Source organism: Polypterus senegalus, chromosome 8 (assembly GCF_016835505.1).
Source record: "Polypterus senegalus isolate Bchr_013 chromosome 8, ASM1683550v1, whole genome shotgun sequence".
In the NCBI taxonomy this organism is placed as follows: Eukaryota; Metazoa; Chordata; class Cladistia; order Polypteriformes; family Polypteridae; genus Polypterus; species Polypterus senegalus.
This window is the reverse complement of record NC_053161.1, coordinates 73,340,152-73,367,067: the sequence shown is the minus strand read 5'-3', so window position 1 is coordinate 73,367,067 and position 26,916 is coordinate 73,340,152. Positions and strand designations below refer to the sequence as shown.

Here is a 26,916-nt window from a genome sequence, read left to right as displayed (position 1 = left end):
GGATGTTTTTGTGCATATGCACATTTCCGCTTTTGTCCATACGCCATGTTTTAGCGTGAATTCAACACACGGTGTTATGCATGAGGCCCCAGGTCTTTATAGCTTGTATATTTGTCACCCAGTGATAAAACTGAAAGTAAGGTAGTGCCATGCCCCCTTATGCTTTAGGTCTTTGTAGAGTTGCCCTTTGGAAACATAGGTGTTTTGAATTCTAAATTAGTTAGGTTGTAATTGAGTCTAATTTATTAAAGAACAATTTGTTAGTGTATATTTGGATGCTCTAAAATAGAAAAAGAAGCTTTGGAAAGATGTTCATCTTCACAATACTGATTCTACAATACCGTCTGCATATATTGACATCTTTTTTTCAAGTCCTTCTCTGGTAATCCTCTTTATCTCTAATGAATTTTGAAAGTGAATGGCCAATGGCTCAATGATGATTGCAAAAAGCAATGGTGATAGGAGGCATCCTTATCGAGTCCCATTTTTTTTGTTTGTGAAGAGTTTAAATTTGATTGCAAAACCTGTCTTTCCCTATAAAGTGCCTCATTTGGAGACCTGGTGTATTCTTGATCAATTCTGGTAATTTTACTGATTAACTCTGATGCCTTTCCAATTTATTTTTGTGGGAAAGATATGATCCTCTTAAAAATGCCTTCAGAGTTTCCCAATGTATTCCTGAAGAGACCACTGAGGAATCATTTGTCCTTAAAAAATAATCAGTTTGCTTATAGATGAACTCTGTACTGTTCCTATCTGCTATTGAGATGGGGTTAGGATGCAGTTAAGATGCCAGCTACAAAACAAGTGTAGGTGGCATAGTGATTTAAACTCTATGATCAGAGGGGCATGATCAGAGATAACAATAGTGTTGTACTTTAAATAGTGGGCAATAAATTATTATCTATAAAGAAATAATCAATTCTTGAGTAACTATGATGTAGTGGTGAGAAAATGGAATATGCTGTTCAGTTTGGATCTAAAAATCTTCTTGGGTCTGATAAGGTATGATCCATTACAAACTATGTGTTTATTTTTGCACTGTTGGCTTTTGCCACTGTAGTTGAAGACCTGACCAGGTCTGAATTTAAAACAAAATTAAAGTCTCCAGCTATTATAATTATGCCTCTTATAATTTATAAGAGAATATTGCATCGTGGTCACTAGTTTAGTTAAAATGTACATCAGAATAAATGTGATAAGTTGTATTTATAGTATATCAAGTAAAAAGACAATTGCAGTCTTGCTGAAACACTAAGAATTCAAGTTTGCAAAGTGAAGATGCTTATTTTTACCATTAGGGAGTTTAAGCATGTATGTAAATGTAAAGAACACACAATACAATGACCTTTTACAGCACCACCCCCATCAAACTAATTGTGTTTGTTTTTTCTGTTTTTTTATTTATTTGGCCCAATAAAAATGTGATCACAAAAAAAGTTGCCTGAAGCAGTTGACATTTCCCTATCAACTCCTAATTCCAATCTTGCGTCCCCTTTCTCTCTCTCTCTCTCTTTTCCCCTGCCAGTCCTCTGCCTCCCTGGCTTTTGTACCAATTCTGCAAGGCACAATTATAATTATGTTGTTTCTGTTTTTCCTGGAATGATCTCTAAGTTAACATTCCAGAACAGTCATTTACATTCAGCCAGTCTGGCATTTTAATGTGAGCACTGTATGAAAAGGTTTGCAAAGTTCCCTTTTGGTCCGTGATTAGTGTGTGCTCCGAAGCTTCACTAGGTACCGAGATTCCACTACTTCCCTTTTTTTTTAGCTAGCAAATATCTATAAATAGGTCTTGCTCAACCTTAAAAAAGAGAACAGTTGACAATGAAAATAGTTAATAATAACTGAAGTGAGAAATACCTATTTGTACCTGTTTTAACAAAATCCGAATGTATGCTCTGTAACAAGTCTGTTGCTGTCATGAAAGAATACATTTTGAGAAGGCCGTTTAATACAAATCACTCAAACTTCGACACAAATGTTTCAGCAGTCTCAGATGTTCGTAGATGTAAAGTGCAAATCCTAGTAATGAGCTATGAAAGCAGACAAGCTATCCTGATTTGATCATATTCTGATGGCTACAGGAGCTTCCTCCCTCCGTGTAGCAGGTATTCTTGGAAAAGAGAAAAAACAGTTGACTAACTCAGCAATTGTCAAAGAATGTATGTCAGCTACTGCAGAGGAGGTAGTGACAGGTGACAAAGTAAGAAGAGCGTAACAATGTCCGATATACCAACCATGAGAAGAGCTAAAGTACTAGCAAGTGATGTTTTTGAAACTCTTTTAGAGTGATTGAAAAAGGCCGATGTAATGTCTCCAGCTCTTGACGAATCCACCGATGGCGGACATTGCACAACTATGTCTGTACTTGAGATTTTTTGATGAGTAGGCTTTTGCGAGGACTTGCCCTGTCTATTTCCACTGGAGGGACAGATGAGAGGGGAAATCATTTTTCAGGAAACTTTTATTTTTCAATGAAAATGGACTAGATTTGCAACGAGTAAATCTGCAAGTAACAGATGGCATCTCTTCCATGGCAGGAAGTGTGTAGGATCTGCCTGTCAGGCTAAACTTGCACTACAGCCGAAATCTTTACAATGCCTGATACATCAAAGCATTCTATGTGTAAAACTAAGCAATGAGGTTTTTTTTTGGTTTTTTTTTAAAAAAAAAAGCACAATATTATGTTGATGATCAATTTCATCATAGCAACATCGAGCCTACACCACCTCTTGTTTCACAAACTCCTACCTGACATGTAAGCCAAGCACAACGATTTACTTGTACATAACGATGTTAGGTGGCTAAGTAAGGGCAATGCACTTAAAAGTAGTTGTGAACTCTACGAAGAGATGTTTGCTTTTCTCCACAGCTGTCATCTTAAAAAAAGAAGAAGCATTTATATCCAAAGTGTTGGATGAATTGTTGATGGCAGAAGTGTTCTTCCAGAATACATCTTCCAACATTTAAATAAACTTAACCTTAATTTGCAAGGAAAGGATAAAACAGTCAGCAATCTTGTTAAAAAAAGAAACATTTTATAAAAAGAAAGAAATATTTTTTAAAAAGAAACTGGACTTGTTTTCAAATGATATAACTACAAGGGAAAATGCTTAATTTCCAAACACTGCATGATTCAATAAATATCTCTGCATCTGCACAAATTACCAAAATAAAGAAAGAATTTTAGGCAGGTTAAGGGTGAACTTTGCTGCAGGGTGTGACAGCTTCAGCATTCCCACTAAGACCTTGCAATTTCAGAAGAAGCTGTTTACAATTGATGTGGGATGAGAGTTTGCATCAAAAGCCAAACAGGTGCTTATGTCAACATGAGGAACGTTCCCTACACACAGAACAGGCGCTTCAATCTGTGGGATGTGGGGATTTGTACAGTTTTGGATAGAGCTGAACAAGGTCCAGTTCTTAAAAGCTAAAAGGTTCGCTGTTTTTCTTCTAAAAATGTTTGCTGTGATGTACATATGCGAGTCAAGCTTTTCGCATATGAATGCAATAAAAATGAACAGTTGTTGCCCCATTACAAGCACACCCTTCCATACATGTATACAGATTGATTTTACTTCATATGAACCTAAATTTAATGCTCTTGCAAAGTCAAGTAAGTGCAATTTTGGTCATTACAAAATAAATAAAAGACTGGCTGTTAAATGTGTATCATATATAAACAAGATAAAAGAGAAGTAAAATAGCAAGAATGAGTGTTAACTGATATTGGGAAAATTTTGTTAACATGTGATCTTGTGGATGTATTCTGCTTCCTTAGAATTAAAAGTGATATTAACAAATCTATAAAATGTAATTATAACAAATGTAACAAAAAGTAATATAGTGTCAAGGGGCTGATAGTCCAGGTCATTATTAAATGGCATTCCAAGGTAAATTTGTGAGATTTTTGTGGCTGTGTAATTCAAATCAATTTAAATAAAAATAATAAATATTCAATATTAATGTCAATAAACACCCAGTGATACAGTGTTATATTTTGCTTGGTCATCTCATGCACATGTGAATGCTGAAAGCCAAGAATTATGCTTGGCCCTTCCAACATTTAACTTTAAGTAATCTGGCTTTGAAAAGAAAGTAGCTGAAGGACCCTGGTGTATATGTACATTCATGATGTCAGTAGCCACACACACTCTTAAGGTGCCACAGAGGAAAGTCCTGTTTTGTCTGCTGAGAGTCAATGAGAAAGCACAGTAGTAGGTATTTTATAAACCAAAATGTGGAGTGGAAAATTAGTTTATATGACCATATGTGGTAAAATATTAAGTGCATATTTTTACTAATATATGTACAAAAATATCATCACCTTTAGAATTGCAGTTGCTATTATTACTATCACAATTGGCAAAGTGAACCAGAACATCACCACCCTGTCACATGATTTAACAATTGTTTTTCATGTGGCAGGTAATTCAACTCCCATACCCTATGACACATACATACACTTGAGAACTTTATTTAAACATAAAATGATAGTCAAATTACAAGCAGACTCGTGCTGAATAATACAGAATAATGCATGAAAACGCATAAACACAGAGTTTTGTATGGTTATTATTGTCACATGTATAGAGGATAGTGTAATTCTTACATGGATGTGCCTGTGAAAGCATGTCTCAGCATACAAGTAGATTTGAATCTAGCCTTAGAGATACTGTATATGTTTTTAATTTCATTCTGTACTGAGAAGCAAGTTATTATGGATATTCCAGCATCTATTAACTCATAGATTACTTGTTTATCTCCTACTTATGTAATGTACATGTATGTTTAGGATTGGTAGTGATGGCAAAAAAAAGATATTCGAGGAACATACTCAAGCACCTGTCTCCAAATGTGTTTTCTAATGGAATATTTGATATTTAAAGGGAAAATTTTATGCAAGCTTAAATTTGATCTATATGACATAAAAAAGTAATATGTGACTAACAGAGTAGGACCGTGAAGCTGGAAATGATTTGGGCTAGAATGGAAGAACTAGACAGAGTGATACGATGGAGGTAGTACTTCAAGTGGTGAATCTCAGGTGGGCATGAGGTGCAAAAGATTAAAAATGACTGGGTCAGGTTATGATGGAATGGAATGGGATGGGATGAGAACGAGAGGGAGGTCAAAGACAGCATGGGTATTAGTAATAGTGGATGACATGAAAAGGATGCTAAAGACAGGAAAAAGTGAAGAAGCTCAACATCTTGTCTAAGTAAAACAATAATGTGGATGTTAGTAAGTTGTTTTTGTTATATACTATTAGATTGCATGCTAATGCTTTGATCAGGTTCCATTAATTATGTCTAAATCTCTAGCTTAAATATGTAATGTGAAGTTAACCTATAACTAAATGAAGCACCACTGTTTTTCTGGCTTGGCTAAATTTTAATAACAAATAAAAAGACTAAAAAACATGCAAAACTTTTATTTTTCTTTTCTTGCCTCAATAGCCTACGAAGAAACACAGGCATAAGTCCTACTGAATTTTGGGGACATCTTGGTATTATCAGTGCCTACTTTACATCTGAACTATACATTTTTCATTTGGCTTTTTTATGTTCTTTCTTAAAGATGATCTACTCTTATCTTAGTTAAGTTCATTCACCAAATGTTTTGTTTTAAAAGAATAGCATATAACACTGCTTTTTGGCAATATACCATAAATAACATATATATCCTTTTACTGTTAAACTTGCTCATACAAGTTAATCTATAATTTAATAGTACATTGCTTTTTGGAATTCAGAAAGTAATGTTTTAAGTAATAAGGTTCCTAAATATACAAAATCTAAAAATAGCAGACTGTGGGGTGGTTCAGCAGTGTTTAAAAAGTATCTTCAAAAACATTTTTCTTTTGGAAAATATCAAATAGAATGTGATGGCTTACGTTGTAACACATTTGAATAGGTTGTCATCATGTAACTCCATTTGCTATAGACAAATCCAGACTAAGTGCAGCAGGAAACAATTTATTAAGCTAAAGCAGTATAAACCCCTGGGCAACAATTATTGCTTGATTAAGATTTCTGTCACACCAACTCTCATTAGTAAGTCAATGAATTTTTGCATAACTAAGCTTCACTCTCTATTACATTTAGATAATTGCTTATGCCTATAAAATATTGGATTTTGTGATATATTTTGCCTTCATAAACAGTTTCCTTTATTACTCATCCTGCTAATTATTCATTTATTCCATCAATGTTTCGTTTTTTAATTAAACACATTGATTTTGATATCTGAAGAAAACAATAGGAGAAAACCTAACAACATTGCAATGAGTAATAATAAACAAAATAATAATGTTTAATTCTATTTGCGGTTCATCAAAATAAAAATATGAGCATAATGTATTTCACTACTGTAAGTTAATTTTAAATGTATACTGAACAGAAAGGTGCAAATTCAACTCTACAAGATGAAAGGTGCACAGTTTCCTGCTGTTTATTCACTTTACATTTCCAGGGGAAAAGATGTTACTGTCAAGAGTTGGCAGAGGGCCATAATATCTTCAGAATAGTTTAGGACAGCACATGATCCCATGTCAAGAGAAATGTGACCATGCTGCCCTATTAAGTGTTTGCCGGTCACTGTTTGGTTTGCATTCCATCTAGCAAACCTCAGGAGAGATGACATGCTTTTACTCAAATCACATCTCTCCAATATACCTCTGCTGCTGCAAGTGCCTAACTCGCTTTTTGACCACCCAAAATATATACAGGGCACACAGGCACGTGATGGCCATTTTGTTGCCAGTGTAGCTCTTTCTCTTTTTTCTGAAGGTCACTTATAGAACTAATGATTTTTCCTTCAATAAGTTGGTGGTACTCTTTCCAACCCTTCACTTTACATGTAAATAATTGTGAAGAATCTGAGCCGTACAACTTATCCAGGTGAAAGGCTTTTTGAATTAGTGTATACCATAGCTATTGCAACAGTAATGGGCACATTTTTTAGCTTACCCAATAACATTTAGTAGCATATTGGCATGTGTCTGCAAACATTGTAAAAACATTGTCAAACATGATGAGATCACCCTACAGGCAGTAAAAAACTATAAGCATATGTTATTTAAAAGCAGAAGCATGTGGTTTTTTGTTTTGTTTGTGTTAAAAGTCGAGACACATATAGGTATTATTGTACATTGTATTATTATAAAGCAATCAAAATAGAACATTATTATTCAAAAATAAAATTTAAGAAATAGCACTTCTGAAAAAGTTATGCAGTCTTCATAAAAGAAAAAGCAAGTTCACAAAATGCTTTGGAGGGTGGGCAATTTTATTTAGCTTCACTATCTTGTATCTTTATTAGAAATGAGGAATAGATTGTAGTTTGAAATTGAACTGATTAGGATGCCAGTTCTCTCTTTAAATGTAGTGGTTAATGTATTCACATTGTGACAAATAATATGCAGTCCCTTTCTGCAATTATGCATATAAATGACATGTAAATACAAATGTCTGTGAATTAAAAGGGCTTTGCATTTCCTTATTTCTGTTGAGTACCCTTCCTTTATTCAAATATAATAAGTTCCTGGTTTAATTTCTCAGATGCTCTTTGGACTTTTCCCATTTGTAAATCCATACTTGTACTTCCACTTATGGGGACAACAACTTGTAGAATCACATTTTGTATTATGTTATTCCCTCATTCTGCACTGTTTATATGGGAGTTAGAGATACATTTTGAAGAAGCTAATATATTTTTGTATCTGAGCTACATTAATAAGGTGCCAACAAATTTATATCCGTGGATACTTTACAAGAGAATAACCTACATTATAAAATAAGAGCATTTTTTATAAATTTTCCATATATTATTTGGAATTCTGTTTGCTTGTATGACTTCCTTTGAGGTTTTTTTGGGATGAACATGACAATTCTAATATTAGTTTTTGCAAATTTTTGCATCTTCCTGCAACACGGTTTTGAATTTCATAGACATCACCATTTTGTGAATTATCGTTCAGTGATTTCTACACTGTTGCTATGAAATGACATCAAAGGTTACACTCTGCATAACAGCACAAATCTTTGTCTATAAAGGTGCATTGTCCGGGATTGCGGATGAGAGTTAGAAAAACACATTACGTTTGGGTTAAAAGTTTTAGAAGCATGTCAAAGTGCTATTATTTAAATTTCAGGTGTGGGATTTCATTTTGCCTTTGGTTTAAAGTTCATTATACCATTTGGCAATGACTTTTATTTTTGTTTCTTGACACCTATTTATCTCCTGGTTCCTTTTTCTCTGCCCATCTGGTGTGCCTATCTTCACTTGTGACTCAACAACAACAACAACATTTATTTATATAGCACATTTTCATACAAACAGTAGCTCAAAGTGCTTTACATAATAAAGAATAGAAAAAAAGACACAATAAGAAAACAAAATAAATCAACATTAATTAACATCGAATAAGAGTAAGGTTCAATGGCCAGGGGACAGAAAAACAAAAACTCCAGACGGCTGGAGGAAAAATAAAATCTGTAGGGATTCCAGACCATGAGACCGCCCAGTCCACTCTGGGCATTCTACCTAACATAAATGAAACAGTCCTCTTTGGATTTAGGGTTCTCACGGAAGGGCTTGATGATGATGATGGTCACGTAGACTTCTGCCTTTAAATCCATCCATCATTGTTGGAGCATCATGAAGCTTTGAGTAGGTGGAGGTGGCGCAGGCCACCACCACAAAGAAACCGGAAAAAAAAACAGAAAAGAGAGTAGGGGTCAGTACGATTTTAGAGCCACCATGAATAGTTATTATGATGAATTGAACATACAGAGTATCAGGATTAAGTTAAATTAATTAAATGAAGTTATAAAAGGCCATGTTAAAGTAATGTGTTTTCAGCAGTGTTTTAAAGTGCTCTACTGTATCAGCCTGGCGAATTCCTATTGGCAGGCTATTCCAGATTTTAGGTGCATAGCAGCAGAAGGCCGCCTCACCACTTCTTTTAAGTTTTGTTCTTGGAATTCTAAGGAGACACTCATTTGAGGATCTGAGGTTACGATTTGGAATATAAGGTGTCAGACATTCCGATATATAAGATGGGGCGAGATTATTTAAGGCTTTATAAACCATAAGCAGAATTTTAAAGTCAATCCTGAATGACACAGGTAACCAGTGTAGTGACATCAAAACTGGAGTAATGTGTTCGATTTTCTTTTCCTAGTTAGGATTCTAGCAGCTGCATTCTGCACTAGTTGCAAACGATTTATATCTTTTTGGGTAGTCCTGAGAGGAGTGCGTTACAGTAATCTAGTCGACTGAAAACAAACGCGTGAACTAATTTCTCAGCATCTTTCAGTGATATAAGAGGTCTAACTTTACTTATGTTTCTTAAGTGAAAAATGCTGTCCTAATGATCTGATTAATATGTGATTTAAAATTCAGATTACAGTCAACAATCACCCCTAAGCTTTTTACCTCCGTCTTGACTTTTAATCCTAATGTATCCAGTTTATTTCTAATAGCCTCATTGTATCCATTATTGCTGATCACTAAGATTTCAGTTTTCTCTTTATTTAACTTGAGAAAATTACTATTCATCCATTCTGAGATACTAGTCAGACATTGTGTTAGTGAATCAATAGAATCAGGGTCATCAGGTGCTATTGATAAGTACAGCTGTGTGTCATCAGCATAGCTGTGGTAGCTCACGTTGTGCCCTGAGATAATCTGACCTAACGGAAGCATGTAGATTGAGAATAACAGCGGACCCAGGATAGAGCCTTGTGGAACACCATATTGGATATCATGTGTCTTCGAGTTGTAATTCCCACAACTAACAAAAAATTTTCTCCCTGTCAGGTAGGATTCAAACCAATTTAAGACACTGCCAGAGAGGCCCACCCATTGACTAAGGCGATTTCTAAGAATGTTGTGATCAATGGTGTCAAATGCAGCACTCAGATCTAAGAGGATGAGAACAGATAAATGGCCTCTGTCTGCAAGTCATTTACTACTTTAACGAGTGCAGTTTCTGTGCTGTGATTTGTTCTAAAACCGACTGAAATTTATCAAGAATAGCATGTTTATTTAGGTGGTCATTTAACTGCATAATGACTGCCTTCTCCAGAACTTTACTTAAGAAGGCAGGTTAGAGATGGGTCTAAAATTTTCAAGAGCAGGGGTCAAGATTATGTTTCTTAAGTAGGGGTTTAACTACAGCAGTCTTAAGACAGTCTGGGAAGACCCCAGTATCTAGTGACAATTTACTATGTCAAGAACATTATCAATTAGCACCCTGATACTTTTTGAAAAACCTTGTTGGTATTGGGTCAAGGACAGGTGGAGGTTTTAATTGAGATATTATTTTTGTAAATCAGGTAAATCTATCCTAGTGAAAGAGTTTAATTTGTTTATAACAGGATGCTGGGGTTTAGGAGGATCCTTAGTGTTGGGGGATATACTATGTTATTTCTAATATCATTAATTTTTGATTGAAAATACAGCGATAGCCTCACAGGTTTCACTGGAAGCACTTAGGAGGCATTCCTTTGAGCTACCTGGGTTTAGTAGGCGATCAATTGTAGAAAATAAGACTCTGGGATTACTAGCATTGTTATTTATAATCTTGGAGAAATAGCAGCGTCTCTCAAGACGGACAGTGTTATTGTATTCTGTTATTTTGACTTTTAATATTTCATGGTGGATAGTAAGTTTAGTCTTCCTCCATTGACGCTCAGCTCTACGGCATGTTCTCTTTAAATCAGACACTCTTTGGGTCTTCCATGGTATAACAATGCTAGAAGATTTTTTCACTGTCTTTTCAGGTGCAACTATGTCAACAGCAGCTCTCACTTTAGAATTAAATCTTTCCACCTTACTATTTACATTATCCTCGCTATTATAGCTGGCACTATAAACGGACTGATTGCTTAAAATGTTTGTAAGTTTTAAAGCTGCTGCGAGTCAAAGAAGCGTTTTTAACAATATGCTTCTCATGAGTGTTTTTATCATTATTTCTATATTAAAAGTAGAAGAAAATGGTCTGATAGACCAATATCAATGATCTGTTTTATATCAACTTTCAGTCCTTTAGTAATCACTAAGTCTAATGTATGACCTGCTTTATGTGTAGGCTGATTTATGAGTTGTCTCAAATCAAAAGAATCCAGGAGGTTCATAAATTCTTTTACTTTTAGATCACACTGATTATCTATATGAAAATTAAAGTCGCCAACTATTAGGAGTGTGTCATAGTTAGTAATTAAAATTGACATTAAGTCAGAGAATTCCTCAAAAAATGACGCGTTATATTTAGGAGGTCTATACACGGATAGTACTAGAACTTGAGAATCTCCATGAATAACAACGGCGAGATACTCAAAGGACTTGAACTTACCAAAACTGACATCTTTACATTTTAATCGCTCGAGTAAATGTTAGCCAATCCGCCCCCTTTTTCCCTGGCGGTCTGCGAGTAAAACTGTAATCCGGAGGCAGATTCGATTAAAACTACGCGCTCTGAATTAAGCCATGTTTCATTTAGTGCAATAAATCTATTTTTTATCACTAATAAGATCGTTGATAAAAACGTTTTGTTAGTTAAAGCTCTAACATTTAATAGTGCCATATTTAATGTTTCGGAGGTGCAGAGATGAATACTATTTGGAATAGGAAGTAAATTATTTTTATTAGCGCGCTCTGTGTATTTTTTTGTTTAATCTGTGATCTGTTTTATAGTTTTAATACATTGTTCCTCTAAAATAGTGATTTTAATTAGATTATTGGAGTTTATGCCGTATTTCCTAGGTTTTCTACGTGCATTGAGATTGCTTATTACATTATTAATGTGTGCACTTTAACGGAAGACTCTATTAAACACTTATCATGTCCTAGCACAACAGTATTATTTCGAAGGGGTTAAGAGCAGAGATAGATAGTCAAGAAAACGAATTACCTTCGATATGTTTTCGGAGAGGACCCGGGCACCAAAACTGTTCGGATGCAGGCCATCATGCTTGAAGAGACGCGGCCTTTCCAAAAGAGATTCCAATTGTTGATGAAACCGACATCCTTCTTCTTGCAGAAACCCTGTAGCCAGTTGTTCAACCCTAGCAGACGACTGTAGTACTTGTTGGATCGTCTGACGAGAGGTAGTGGACCCGAAACGAAGATCTTTGCCGATGGGGTCCTTTCCTTCGTGTCTTTAATCAAAGCTGCGAAATCAGCCTTCAGGATTTCTGATTTTGGGTGCCTTATATCGTTTACGCCGGCATGCAAGACGATTGCTCCAACTGCCCTCTCCTTGTGTTTCTCGTAGACTGCTGCCGCACATTTCATTACATCTCAGACACGAGCACCGGGAAAACAAGAAACAAACGATTTTGCATTAGGGCATGAGACATTAAGGTTTCTAACGATGGAATCACCTACCACTATTACATCACCAGGGGCTGAAGGCGCACTGGGGACGCGGAGAGGGTCAAACCGGTTCTGAGAGAGGATGCTCGCCTCGACTCAACAGTTCTGATTAAAAGAAAGTTAGCCATTTCTTCATAAAAATATATCCCAGTTAAAATATAATAAAAAATTGTTGGTTTATCTCCAGATCCCAATTTTAGCTGCTTGGTTTCCCTTTCTTGGCAACAAAATTATTTTCCCTAGCCAAGAACGAGTCAAAATATCTCTTAAGTTCCCATGGTTGAAAAGGGCAGGTTGTGGTTGGGTGGTGCGTGTACCTAGTAACCATATAGCATCATGGGACCAGAGACATAAAATGATGGTGCCCATGAAAAAAGATATGGTGATGAAATGAAGTCATTAAATAACAACAAAATATTTAAAGAAAATACAAATTAATACTAATGAAAAAGGAAAAAAATGCATTCACTTTTAGCCAAGTTTGTGCCATTGACACCAAAAGAAAGATGTTTAAACTTTCGGGAAGTGTGTACATACATTAATTCCACATGCACCTGCTTGTCATTTAGTATTAAATAATTAATAACAATAATTAATTTCAGACTAATTTCCTGTTACATGTAAACATTTCGTGTTCTGGTAGCATGATCCCAATTGCTAGTTATGATCAAAATTTTGGTGATTACAATCCTAAAGATGGATCAGGGAAAGAAAAGAAATCTGAAGCTCCATGCAGCTTGGAGAATACAAATCTTCAGCCTCTCCTGCAGGAATCAACAAACAGAAAATGTTGATTGCTTGGTAAGAGCGGGGCCATGGCGTCCTATGTAGTGAGAGTTCAATATGGAGATACCAAAATAATATGAACGATGGTGTGTCTTCATATGGAAATTAAGCAGCATGACACATTTAAAAAAAAAACAAACTCAGCTACTCCATGGTGATGTGAACAAGAGACTTAAATAGAATTGATTTTATTGGTGTACAACATGTCACACTCATTATGCAGTTGCAGAAAATTAGATTTTATTTTGTAACAAGATGCCCAATAGGAATTCTGGGCTGCAGTTACAGAACCAGCAGTATAAAAAACATGACTGTATGGACGGATGGTGTTCTGATTAGTCAGAGAGACAATTTTGCTGTGAAATTTTAGGATAAAATAAATATTCCTCTTCAATTAGGATGAAGACGGTTTCTCCTGCAAAAATCAGACCTTTCCCAAAAATCCCCCCCCAGTTATTAACAAATGCTGTTTTTTATTTTCCCAGCAAATGTCTAATCAGCACTGAAGGGAATGCAATCTGCCATAGACTACATCCCTTTCTGTATAATCTATTAGGTTTCAGCATTTACTTTTATCTTTTGTGCCCAAGGATATGAAGTTCTTCTATTATATCTAAGAGAGCTGCAAATCAAAATTGTTAGTGCTGACATATATCAATAAATTGGATACTTACAGAAAATCAAATTTATCTTTAGTGTTGGATACTCTTGCCCCCGGGATGCATTTTACTTTAACTGCTGAGTTGATGTAGTTTGGAATTCAAACATTCAGCAATATGGAATTGGCAAACATGAGCTCGTTCTTGTTCATAGCCTTGACAGACATGCTACTAAATGACTAAAACTTAGATTTCTTAGACTCTTGCCTCACTTTTACCCACTCACCCTGTGAACGAATCAGTGCTGCAGATTTAGGCCATGCATTGACTATAGTGGGGCCTGGAGAAACTGAATGTGCTGTTTATTAAAAAATCAAGAATGTGATAAATGCAGAGTTGTGATTTGTAGCAATTTTAAGCTTGAATAACTTTTTTATGATCTAATTATATGTAGAGGTGGACAGCCTGAATCACATGACTTGACTCAAGTCAGTCTTGAGTCTTCACTTATGGCTTGCTTGACAATATTTAAAAAATCATTTGACTTTGACTTGCTTATTAATGACATGTGACTTGACTCAGGCTTAAGATAAATTACTTACAAAGCCTCACATCATAGCACCACAGTTATTATTTTTCAAATTGTATTGTTTTAATTTTAATATAATATCATAATATAAGTGCTCCATAGCTCCATAAGTCATCTGGACTAATAAGTGTGTTGGAGGGCAACAGCAATGGATTGATCAGTGCCGGGGATTATGAATTTTTTATATTTTCAATGTACTGCCGACTACATGCAGAGAACAGTCTGCAAGATCTTAGGGGCAAAAATCACTGCCACAACAACATGTTCAAACTTTGGCATTTCAAGATTCATAAAGACAGGACACTTGCTAGGGAGTTGATCCCAGCTACTGTGATTGCTGTGTCATTGTTTCAAGTAATGTACCTAAAACCAGATTAAGACCTCCAGTTGCCCCTAGGTGACTTAATAAATTAAAGTCCTTATCAGAGAGTTGAATTTACTTCTTAAAAATTCAGCACACAGACTCTGGGATTGTTTTGCATTCTGTGGTACTTTCCACACTTTACATTGGTGTGTACATCAATTACTGTTTCCACTGGTGGATTTCCCACTGGTGATTTAGGCCTGCAGATACAACAACCAGAATACACTGAAGGTTAATCTGCATCTAAATGTACCATTTCCTCCACTGCATGCCAACTTCGCTGACCCCATTTCATACTACCCCTCTCTAATCCTGATCATGGCACTTTATCATACAGTATAATGCAAGAGATGTCCCTGTGATGTCCAGTAGGGAATAGCTATTCCATAAGTGCTATACAAGGCTACTGGTGTTATGGCGAACATTATAGCCTTCTTCTCTAGCTTGTGGCTATTAGATTTTTTTTAGACGGGCCAAGACGTTAGAGTATGCTACCTGAGTCATATGAATTAGACAGTGTTTCGATGTCACTGTAGGTGTGACTGATCAAAAGTTATGCACATTAGAACTCACAGAAAAAATGAATTTTTTTGTTCTCGCCTAAGTTTTTTTGTGAAAATAAAGGAAAATAAAGCTGCAGTAGGAAGGTGAGGACAGAAACACACTATGTACCAACAGAATAACTTGTTGACTACTCAAATTTCAAATTTGAAAAGAATACCTGTAAAAATGACATTTTTTACACCAGTTTTTATGTGGGCATGCCCAGGGGCTTTTTAGAGAGATCATTATCCACATTTTGGAACATATGGAAAAAGTGTAATAAGTTTTGAATGCTTCAACCCACATATATCAATGAGGGCTCTACTGAAAGCTTACACCTAAAGGAATCTATATCTACACACAGTGTCACTCTATTAGTTATAAAAATAATAAAAACAATAAAAAATACACATTTCTATGTAAAATAGTCAATACAAGCTATGGGCCAAAAATATATTTATATTTTTTATTTTTTACTTTTTTTTTTTTATAAAATGCACACAAACTATATATATTTCTTTTACAAACTGTTACAACACAGCTCAGCGTTTTTCCATGTGCCACTTGATGGCAGCAATCACTAGCAAGCAGAAAGCACAAGGGCGTGGCACGTCGCTCTCTGCCATTAGATGTCTCCTGGGCCGGTTGAATACTTTCGCAATTCGTACATGCATCTATTATTTAATAGAGCGTTTATTTACGTTTAAACTTCTACTTTTATTCATATTTAAAATGCAAAAAAAACTTGGCGAAATCACAATAAACAAACACGCACCAACTCTGCAGACTGGCACAAATGCCACCTTCACGCAGCTCCGATCGTTTTGTTTACAAGTTAGTATGGCAAGTTACATATCAAAATGCTCGGCTGCTCATTGGCTGTAAGTTTTGAGTGTCAGTCACAGTGTCCAATCAAACTGGTAGATTCTACCAGAGTTTGGAGCTATACGTCATCCTCCAAGCTTTCTGTGACACTGGTTGGCTATACGAGGTGCCAGTCAACTCCAGACCCGTCGTAATTGGCCAACTTAGGTGTCTTTTGGAAGCTAACACTTCCGTGTTTCATGCGGTAGCATGGTTATCGCCGACAGAAACAAATTACGTCTAATATGAGCAATATAAATGAAAAAAAATTACGTAGGAAGTCTCTAGTTATTAAACGTTTTCTTCAGTTTTTCTCCCTTTGAGATTATATTGTATGTTTTGGACCTTAATCTTTTTACTGGATTATATTCGCTGGAGCCTTACTCACACAATGGGATCAATACTGCTCGGAAATATTGATGTTTGACTTGCAGGGGGTCTTCAAAGGTAGGGACAGTCAACTCTTAAAAGTATGTACTTCTCTGTAAAAAAGGCTTTAGTGTCAGTGCTGTGGTTGTTGTGTGTCAAAATGGTTTATATCATCGGAAAGACGAGACTTTGAAGTTTCATTTGATGGGTAGGGTGTCGAGATGTATGGCAGATGGGCATGCACACATTACTGTAACGTTTTTGAACCGCTGTTATGTCCCGGAACCGGCACGTGTGCGCGTTAATTAATGTAAACTAAATTATTAGACTTAAGATTGCTTTAATTCTTTAACTCATTGGCTGCATGCCAGTGTGGAAATCTCGCATGCCCACTGTTTTTAACTTCACTGGAAAGAGATTGTAATATTCACAACCTTGCCAAAATGTTTGTCTATGATTGCTAATTACTTCAAATAATCAGAAAAGACACTACACCGCTTTTTCTGCACATATACTTTATTTTCCTGTTATAGCATACCTTAACAAGATGAAAGAGCAAATAAAGCAATACCTTTCTAGTTATATGAAATATGAAACATATCAGCAAAGGTTCACATGATAGTACATAACTTAAAATGAGTAACATACAATATATATCTGTACAGTTTAATTATTTTCAGCTGTATTCTGTAATATATGCCTATTTCAGGTTATTATCAAGTAATGCTAACAGGGTAATGTAACTGAAACTTAACAGGACCTTAGAGGAAACATTGCTGCTGATTGTCCCAAACACACCTTTTCACCAAATATCTATGCATTATGTCGCCTAATAAGTGTACAGCTACCTTGAGAGAAAAGATTTTTGAACGCTCAAACAAAATAGCGCAACACATAGCAAAGCATTGTTTAAAAGTAAGAAGGTTCTGTCTTTGAGTATAATATTGCCAGTAACAAGAGCAAGGGCATGACTGCTAATGCAGTGGTCAGAATTGTTGGAAGAAATGGACAAATGTAAATACACACCTATACATATTTATGAAAGCAGTTTAGAAAGAGGTTAAGGACTGTGTCCAATTGAAAAAACACAAACCCACCATAGAGGGTAAAATGAGAAGGTATGGTGGTTAACAGCCGTTAAACTTTGCTGCTGTCTTGTCACTTCAACTGACTGAACACAAAAAGAGAGAAAGTGTGCTGGCTCAGCTATTTCTTGAATGTCTATTAGTTTAAGTGAATCACATTCCTTCATAAGTTACAGCACTGTGAGGTGCTTGATCTGAAATTTAAAATGCCAAAGTCAACAGCATGGAAAGTTGGAGAAAAATACATGGAGGAAAAACACAGACAGACACGGGCAGTGCCTGGACTGGACTAGGATTCAAAACCAACACTCTGGTTGTTGAGAGGCAGGTCTATGGATGCCTCTGTTCCACTTACAGAAAAAAAGCTAATTATACAGAAATAGAGATGAATAAAATCCTATAATTAATGTGCAGTGAAATATATTTGGTCAGAATAGACATCAACAGAGCAGTGGTAAGGTATTGCTTGCAATGTAAGTGACTAAAGCTACACACGCTAAGTTTATCCTTTGTTTATGTTACTTCTTAATTTAATATAACATTTGCGTTTTTTTCTGTCTTTTAGTTTGTTATTTTGAAAATGTCAAAAAAAGAAAATGTCATTATTCAAAAAGATACCCATGTTTTTATTTAGAGCTGGAATAGTTTTCTTTTTCATTGATTTCTGCTTTTCTCCAAGTTTTTTTTATTTTATTTTACACCATCATTAACATATGCAGGTGCAAAAAACACTGAATGAGTTCCTCCTATGCTGGATGAATTGCTTTTTGCAAATTGTTTTTCACTTCTGTAAGAAAACAAAAACAATTAAGGGTGTAAAATCTGAACGAGAGTGTAAATTAAAATAAACAATAACAAAATTATACATGGATATAGATTGTAGAAATACTAGTCTGTTCATTGCATGTTTGTGCTTTTTCTTATATGCATTTACTGCACTTTGAGGTAAGAGGGCAGGGGACACTCAGTATTGACAAGAACTTATTTTGAGGTACAGCTGATCACTCCTTTTTTCCTGAAATGGAATGAAAGCCAAAAGGCTGTGCCTACCATAGTGATTCATGAGGTTGCATTAATTTGCAAAACTGTAAGGAGAAAGAACCCTGCACCTTTTCTTTACGGCTTCATGATCCATTTGAAAAATATCTTCCAGATTATTTTTTAGGACACCCTAGTTCTAACTTTCTGTTAAAATTGGTATTTTAAATTTCTTAGTTTTTTGCTAAATATGTTATATGTAGTATGAATGCAAGATCTCAGCCCATTAGAATACAGTAGCTGACATTTCAGAAGGGCTGTTCAATTGTTGTTAGGCTATTTTTATTTAGCTTAGTGCATGTTTCATTTTGTACGGTGATACTTTTTTATATAAATTTTTCTCTTGGCCTTAAATTTGTATCTGCATCTGCAGTATAAGGTAGTCCAAAACGATGTATACCTGCTCTGGTCGATTGCCTTCTTGTCAATTCAACATTGTTTTGTGGCATGAATGAGACTCACTGTGTGATACTGATATTTAATTGTTACCATTTTAGTTGGAAAGCAGCATTCCTGCATGTAAATCAGAGCTACATAATATTTGGCAGCATTTAGATGGGTATATACATGCTTTTAGTAAACTTAAATTTGCACTTCTAACTGCTCAACATAGCTGTTACTAGGAGTATGGTTGGTTTAATGTTTATGATTATACAACATTAAGTCTAGTTTAATTGTACTTTGGCATTTTTGGTTCAGTGAAACGACACATTGTATTAACAATATATTAAGAAATGATTTTTATTTTTACAGAAGTCCACCTGTATCACTGCAGCTTTGTTAATAACCAGCAGAAAGAAAAAGGCAAGCTGATATTCCCCATGAGCATGTCATCACAAAATGGTAGTTTGTTAGATGATCCCCAGCCTTGCAAAACAAGTTCAAGTTTATTCCATTCACTATTTCTTGCACACAAACCTACTTGGTCATCAAGCAACTCGGGAAGCAGTCAAAATACTGACTCTTACCTCTAGTCACCTATTTTCTGCTCAAGCTTTAATTGGCACAGGTATAAATGACCGCTTCTTCAAGGTTGTGTCTCAAGTCTACCAACAAAACTAACGGTTAGCATGCCATCTCTAGTCTTTGGCTCCAAACCCAGTCTGGCAACTAATGCAATTAGAATCGTTAACCATGTAACACTTTTTTAATATAGTTTTGGACATAAACACTATCTAAAACCAAAAACTTATAGATACAGCAAAATACTATTATAATATGTTTCATTAAGCACATCGTCTTAATTGTTCTTGATTCAAATTTTACTAAAGCTTCTACTCTATATGACCAATTTGACAGATTTTATGTTGTTAAAAGCAACACATGCTTTTATAGTTGGAACCTGTTCACCTTTTTTTTAATATAACTCTACATCATTGCATCTGTGTCACTGAAAGTTGTTTGGCTGAATTGCACAACTGCAAATGTTCTTGCACAATGGAAATGATTTTTAGGAGTTCTATAACCTCCATGAATGGCAAGCCAACACAGTAGTTACTGCTGCTTTTTTAGAGTTTGAATAGGCTCATTTCAAATCCCAGCACACTCACTGTCAGTGTGAAGATTGTATGTTCATCCCATGTCCTACATGGATTTTCTCTCCATTCTCCAAAACATATTAGTGTTAGTTTTATTACAAAATTTAGATGCACACAAAATGAAATAGAACTCTAAGGTGGATACATCAGGAACTCCAAAAGGAAACAGAAACAGTTATATAATGTACACATGAGAGCTGCTAACCTCACAACTGTGTTAGAGAAATGGTTAAAAAGGCTATTAGGATAGAGTGGTGCAGAAAGAGAATCTTTCAGTGTTTTAGTAGTAAAAGAATGGCTGAGGAGGTGAAGTGTACCAGGAACGGTAAGGATGAACTTAAATATACAGATAACAAAATATGCTCTAAATTCCCATTTTTCTGGAGTTTTCATTTGTGAAGTGCTTGATAATCTTCCAGCAGCCACAGAGTGACTATAAAGGAGGTCTTTCTTAATTATAGAAGAAGGATTGCTACTCAGATTATAAAGGGTCAAATCAAGTCAATCTCTGGGATTTATTTTAGAGAGTTTAAGGACTTTAATGAATATGCACATAACACTTTGAGATGTATTTTCCAAAAATTACTGAAGGAATTCCTAAAACTTGGAAGCTAGAAAATGTTATCCTTTTATATTGAAAAAAACAGTACAGGCCAATCCAAGTGGAGTATAATAAGGAACCAAAGCCTATTCCATTTGCATCAAAATCTAGTAAAAGTCATACACCCTAGTCAGAGTAATAATTCTTGTGACAACATTTTGAATTAACTGCACAGTGAAAATTAAACTGCCTGCAAATAGAGCTTTACACATGTTTATAAAATGCATGAAATGAAATCTACACAGTGAGAAAATACCTTATTTTTTTGATCAACTTAACCTGGAAAGAGCAGGTTTAAATAGTGCGGTTAGTGTGGGTACTCATGGATATCGACTACAACCAGCAGCAAACAAGACCATTATGTGGTGGCGTCCTGTGCTAAGAAGACGAGTGAGGTATTGAGGAAGTCAACCCAATGAAAAGTGAATTTGCAACCACCCTGCACTCTCCTACACTGCAACACTTTTATATATTTGATTTTCGACACACTATTAAGGCTACTACTTATAGCTTCAAAGCAGAATGTTGTTAAGTGCCACTTGCTTTATTTCAAGTTTTAGACTGCTCTTAAGTATCCTTTGTAAAGCACTTGAACTCCAAGGATCCAAGCAGAATGATGTAAGGGCATTTTATTTTATTTTTACTTCAAAAACTGTTAATTAACTTGAAATATCCCTCCCTAGGTTGTGTGGTTATCCTCCTTTCTACGATGAGAATGACTCCAAATTATTTGAACAGATTCTGAAGGCAGAGTACGAGTTTGATGCTCCATACTGGGATGATATTTCCGATTCAGGTAGGTATTTTTTTCTGTGGTATTTGGTACGCTATATTAATCCCAGGTAGTGTTTTCTGAAGAATTCAGACTCTGTAGCTTTAGTCCTTTATATTATAATTGGTAAAAGACCACACCATATTAGGCAGTCATGCTGTGTGTTTTGTGTTCTTGTTTGGGAGTGAAAACAATTGTAAAAATGCTTTTCTTCCAGCCTTTTTGGTTGGGGCTGGTTAGGGGATGTCACTCAAAGCATCTTTGTAAGTGGGCAAGTGTTTGCAGGACTGGACAGTATTAGCACAGTAAATTTGGAGGCATCTCAAATTTTGATTTGTGACAACAGTTACACAGGAACAAGCAAAATATCAATATACATTGATAATATACTTGTCTTTTCCTTTGATTTGGAGACTGTGATGTGTAAAAGGTGTTAACTTGTTTAAGGAGGAATCATTTGAATGCAGATCTTAAGAAATGTGAGTTTTAGTAGTCTTCTGTCAAGGACATAGCTATGGATAACTTAAAAAATGAGCCTGCACTTTATTTGGTTAACGGACTACAATAGTTGATAGGATTAGAAAATTACTATGGGCGTTTTAACATCTTAGGACAGTTGCCTCCCCAGTTATAAATTTGATCAGAAGTCAATAAAACAATTTTTGTGAACTCATATACAATCTCAGAATTAATAATATATAAGTAATGTTTTCTTTTTTTATTTGTCTTTGTTTTAACTATTTTCATCAGTATTTCTGGTAGGGCTGCACAATTAATTGTATATGAACTGCTGTTAAAATTGTGACTCTCTCAAAATACCAATTGTGAGAAGGGATGTTTAGCAATTAGTACTTGTGCTCTGTCAAGAATCAAGCTTTCATAGTTAAAGGCTGCTTGAATCAGCAAATGAGCATTGTAATCAAATACAGAGAAATTTACAAAGCTCAAGTGCACAGGTGAGACACAGGGCTAACTACATGCTAAATGCTAACCTTAGGAGTCTGATCCCAAACAACATATTTTAAAATGTGTGCATATGTTTCTTTTCTGATTGTAGGAGAAAAAAATTGAGAAGTATAAATCATGTAGAACCTAACACTTTCTGCATGTTTAAGTGCCAAAATGAAGTGAATCCTCTGTAATGTGGAAATATTTTGTAGTCAAGTGTACTGTGCAAACTGTTAAATGACTTTATGCATACATTTATACAGCCACTTAATGTCCAACCATGTATTCCACTATGAAGGGATGAACGTTAAGCAAGCAGCACCAAGACTAAGTAATGCAGATAACTGTTACATGTTGTCATACCTGGATGGAGGTGGTACCCAGCCGGGACGCCTGAGAAGACAGGAGGAGGGCTGGTGCCTCCTCCAGACCTCGAGGGAGCGACCGCCCTGGAGGCCTCGGGTAAAGAGCTGGAAAGCTTGACCCTGTAGGGACTCGGGGTTACCGCCAGGGGGACCCCAATACCAGGAAGACCCTAGACCTCAGTACTTCCACCACACCAGGAAGTGCTGGAGGGAAGAAAAAATAGGGACACTCGGAATGCTTCTGGAGAAACAGCCGGCAGTTCCGCCACACTGGGGCGTGACTTTGGGAGATTGCTGGAAACACACCTGGAGCACATCCGGGTTCTTATTTAAAGGGGCCGCCTCCCTTCAGATGGGACAAGAGTCGGGTGGAACAATTGGGACAAGGTCTACGGAGGAGGCAGGAGGCAGTCTGAAAAAGAAGAGAAAGAGAAAAGACATTGTATTGGCCAGGACTGAGGGGTATTGGGGATTGGTGAGCACGGAACTGTACAAATAAGGAAAAATAAAAGTGTGCTTGGTGACATGAGCGTGTCAGCCTGTCTGTGTCCAGGGCAATGTTCACAGTGTTTACATGAACACGTCTGTATGCAGCTGGCTGAGCGCAATGAAGGTTTTAGAAAAAACGATCAACAGTCACAGTAAGAGAAGTCATCCCCTCCTGCAATTATTCTTCTAAAGTAATTTTGCCTTCAGAAATCCAAATGGACCTGAAACAAGAAGCACTTTATGCAGCGTTCTTTATGGTTAACCAATTTATGGTTAAATAGAACTACTGAAGCCTGCCTGAATACATGGTTCATTACATTGATAAGGAATATTGTGAAAAGCTGAGGCGTACAATGCTGCTTGTTTAAATAAGGGTGTCTTTAGTTACAATACTTTCCTCGATAAGAGGGAGACATTCAAGGACTGATTGTGGTAGCTGCATGCAATAATGTGTTACTATCAAAATACTTCTCAAGCGTGCTGAATAATAATATTGTTACATGTAATATGCTTACATACGTGTTAAATGTACACCAGAGCTATTAAGTTGTGTTTACATTAACTTCTTCATCTCACATTACTGTTATTTAACATTCTTAATAACTGCAGAACTCCAATTTAACATTTCCATGTTTAACATTTTCACACATTTTACATTTTTCCAATGGTGAGTGGTGATGATGGCTGATTGTTCAGAAGTAACCTGTTGTGGAGACCGTCCCGAACACAGACAGGCGGACACATTGACGTCACCCAACACACGTTTATTTACAGCCATATTTACACAAGTGCACCCCAAAACCCCCTCAAAGTCCCCAAAGTCCAGACCAACCTCGAATGCCTTTCTCTTCTCTTCAGGCCACCTACTCGCCTCCTCCCAGACCTTGTCTTCCTCACTCCCGACTCCAGCCATCGAATGGAGGGAGGCGGCCCCTTTTATAAGCACCCGGATGTTCTCCAGATATGTTCCGGCAATCTCCCACGGACACGCCCCAGTGTGGTGGAAGTGCCGGCTGTCCCGGTGTCTCTGCTCGTCTGGCATCCGGGCGCCCCCGGCGGTTACCACGGGCCCATACACCAAAAGCACCAGGGTGGTCGCCCCCACATGGTCTGAGGGAGACGTAAGCCCTCCTCCGGTCCTCCAAGGCATCCCAGCCTGGTCGCCCCCCCAGCCATCTGCGACACTGTTTTGAAAAAGGAGGAATTTTTGTCTTATAATTGTGTTAGAATTTAATTTTATAATTTTTTGTATATCAGTAATCCACTGAACAAAAAAACAGTGATACAAATGTATGATAATTGTGATGTTTCTTTACTGTAAAAAATGACAAAGAAATGTTATTAAATACTAAATTTTGAATTTTTCAATTAATCCAGCATTTAGCAATTTCAAATTAACATTTTTTAAGAGGTTTCCTGCAAAGTGGAGGTTCTGCCCTATTGAATACAGTGAATACAGCCTTTGCAGTTATCAAGACAATATGCATATTTCATTGCACTGCTAACTGAAATTAATAATCACAATTATAATATTAAAGGAAGTAATCATCAGTTATTAGTTTTGTCATAATCGTGCACTCCTAATTTTTGACAACATTGTGTTGTTACCATTTGTCTCTGGTTTTTGGGTGCAATTCCAGTTTAAGTTGTTGGTTTTCATGGGAGCATCCATTTTGTGTTCCGGCTTGCTATAATGCCACGTGAACGCTAGGCATGTGACTTGTGATGAATATGGCGGCTATAGTACAGTATTCTGACTCTGAGACATTATCTCTGCAATCCTAACAAGTAAAAAAGTTGGCACCACTGAATCATTAACTAACTAAAGGGAAGTTAGATATTGTTTTTCATATAATTATCTCTATGCTACTGAGATAAAATGCTGATTGTGCTGCTGTGTTTCACCAGTTAAACTAAAGTATTTTACAGGTTTCAAAAAATTTTCTAAATGGTTTATTAACAGTGTATTATTTACTTGATGAATAGTAAATAATACAAATGAAATGTGAAAAGGTGATATGAATAATATGAGATGCAAAACATGGGTGCTTAGCATCAACCTGCACATTGTGGAGGAAGAGGCACTTTAAAGTAAGTGAGAGCTTATCATGGCCTACTTGCAAGTTGTATAAGATAGGAACAGTGGACAGGAAGCCTGTGACACTGTCATGCACCACCATACCTTCACAGGTTTGTGTCACCAATGGTGGAGAACCAGCTGTTCTACTTATAGCAGCACTCTGTGGTATTTTGTGCCCTTTTTTGATTTGGCACAAGTGCAGAATGCATAGCTATTACTGAGAATGCTGGACATATAAAATTGTCGTTTGAATTAACACATGGTCTGCGTCCAACAATATGCTCCCTTTGCCAAGAATATGCATACCCTTTAATTTTCTCTACATTACTTATATTTGTATAGCACCTTCTACAGTCTGTTAATTGTGCATCCCCCTTTTCCCACTGTTCTACTTTAATAAGTTTGGTGAACAACATTACCTGCAAATTTATGAGCACACTCTATGAACCTGTCATATGTGTTGTTATTTCTCATTATCTTTGTAGCTTAGTAGTAATGATGTAGTGATGCTGGTTCATGGTTTCAGGGATGTGGTGAGTTTTCTCCTGATATTCCAAGCTCATTCCATATTCTGAAAGTGTACTTTACATCAAAGGCTGGTTGGCTGTTGACTCTAATAAGCCGTTTTTCTAAAAGTGTCTTGCAATGAGCTAATATTCCGTAATAGATTGGTTCTTGCTTTTTTCTGATGCTGCTGGCTGTTTCCACCCAGTACCGAAGTTGACATGTTCAAGAAATAGTGGGATGAATAATTTAATACAGACTGTTCTTTTTGTGGAAATGTATAGTATGTCATATCCTAAAAAGTATGGTTTTTAACATTAAGCTTTTTGTCTGTACACAAACACATTCTAACAGTTTCCAATGGTGGTAGAATTTTCACACAGGCTGATGTCTGTATTACTTTATACTGTAAAGAAAATACACTTATTAGTAGGATGTCTTGCACATTGATGGAAGAGGGTTGACAAAGTGCAATAAACAGACACAAATCCTTGCCATGAAGAGTTTAGCATCACTGTCCTGGCACTGAAGAACCACAGACTCATGTCATGTGGAATATTTACAACACTGTAATGAGGTGATAGCTGGCTTCTTATTTGCAGTAACTTATACACACATTGACAGTGTTTTTGTTAGATTATACCATGATGTTATTAAAAAAGAGTTCAAATTAAGATTCCATACGATATTTTCACAAACTGTGGTGGGGTTAATCAAGTTTACCAAGAAAGATGCCTGAAAGTTTCTTTCTAATATATTCAAATAGTCAACAAAGTCAAATATATTATTAGCAGCTTTCAGTGAAATAAATCAATGTTAATAAATTAACATCTTTTTGCAACTACAGAGCACTCAGTGTAAGGCCAGAAGCCTCTGAATATACGGGCATATACTGTATCTACTCCCCCTCTCTCTCTCTCTCTCTCTCTCTCACCCCTGGGGGCGTGCTTCATGCTAGCCACTTCGCGTCTCTGCCTTTTGCGTTGTGGGTGGTG

The 26,916-nt window shown here is 36.2% G+C and overlaps 1 protein-coding gene across 1 annotated transcript in view; it reads left to right on the top strand.

The window, feature by feature from the left end:
* camk1da (calcium/calmodulin-dependent protein kinase 1Da) overlaps window positions 1–26,916 on the top strand; it is a 414,300-nt gene that overhangs the window by 356,643 nt on the left and 30,741 nt on the right. The window contains exon 7 of the mRNA XM_039761286.1: window positions 21,447–21,559. Within this exon, the coding sequence (XP_039617220.1) occupies window positions 21,447–21,559 (113 nt within the window). The remainder of the gene's footprint in view (window positions 1–21,446; window positions 21,560–26,916) is intronic.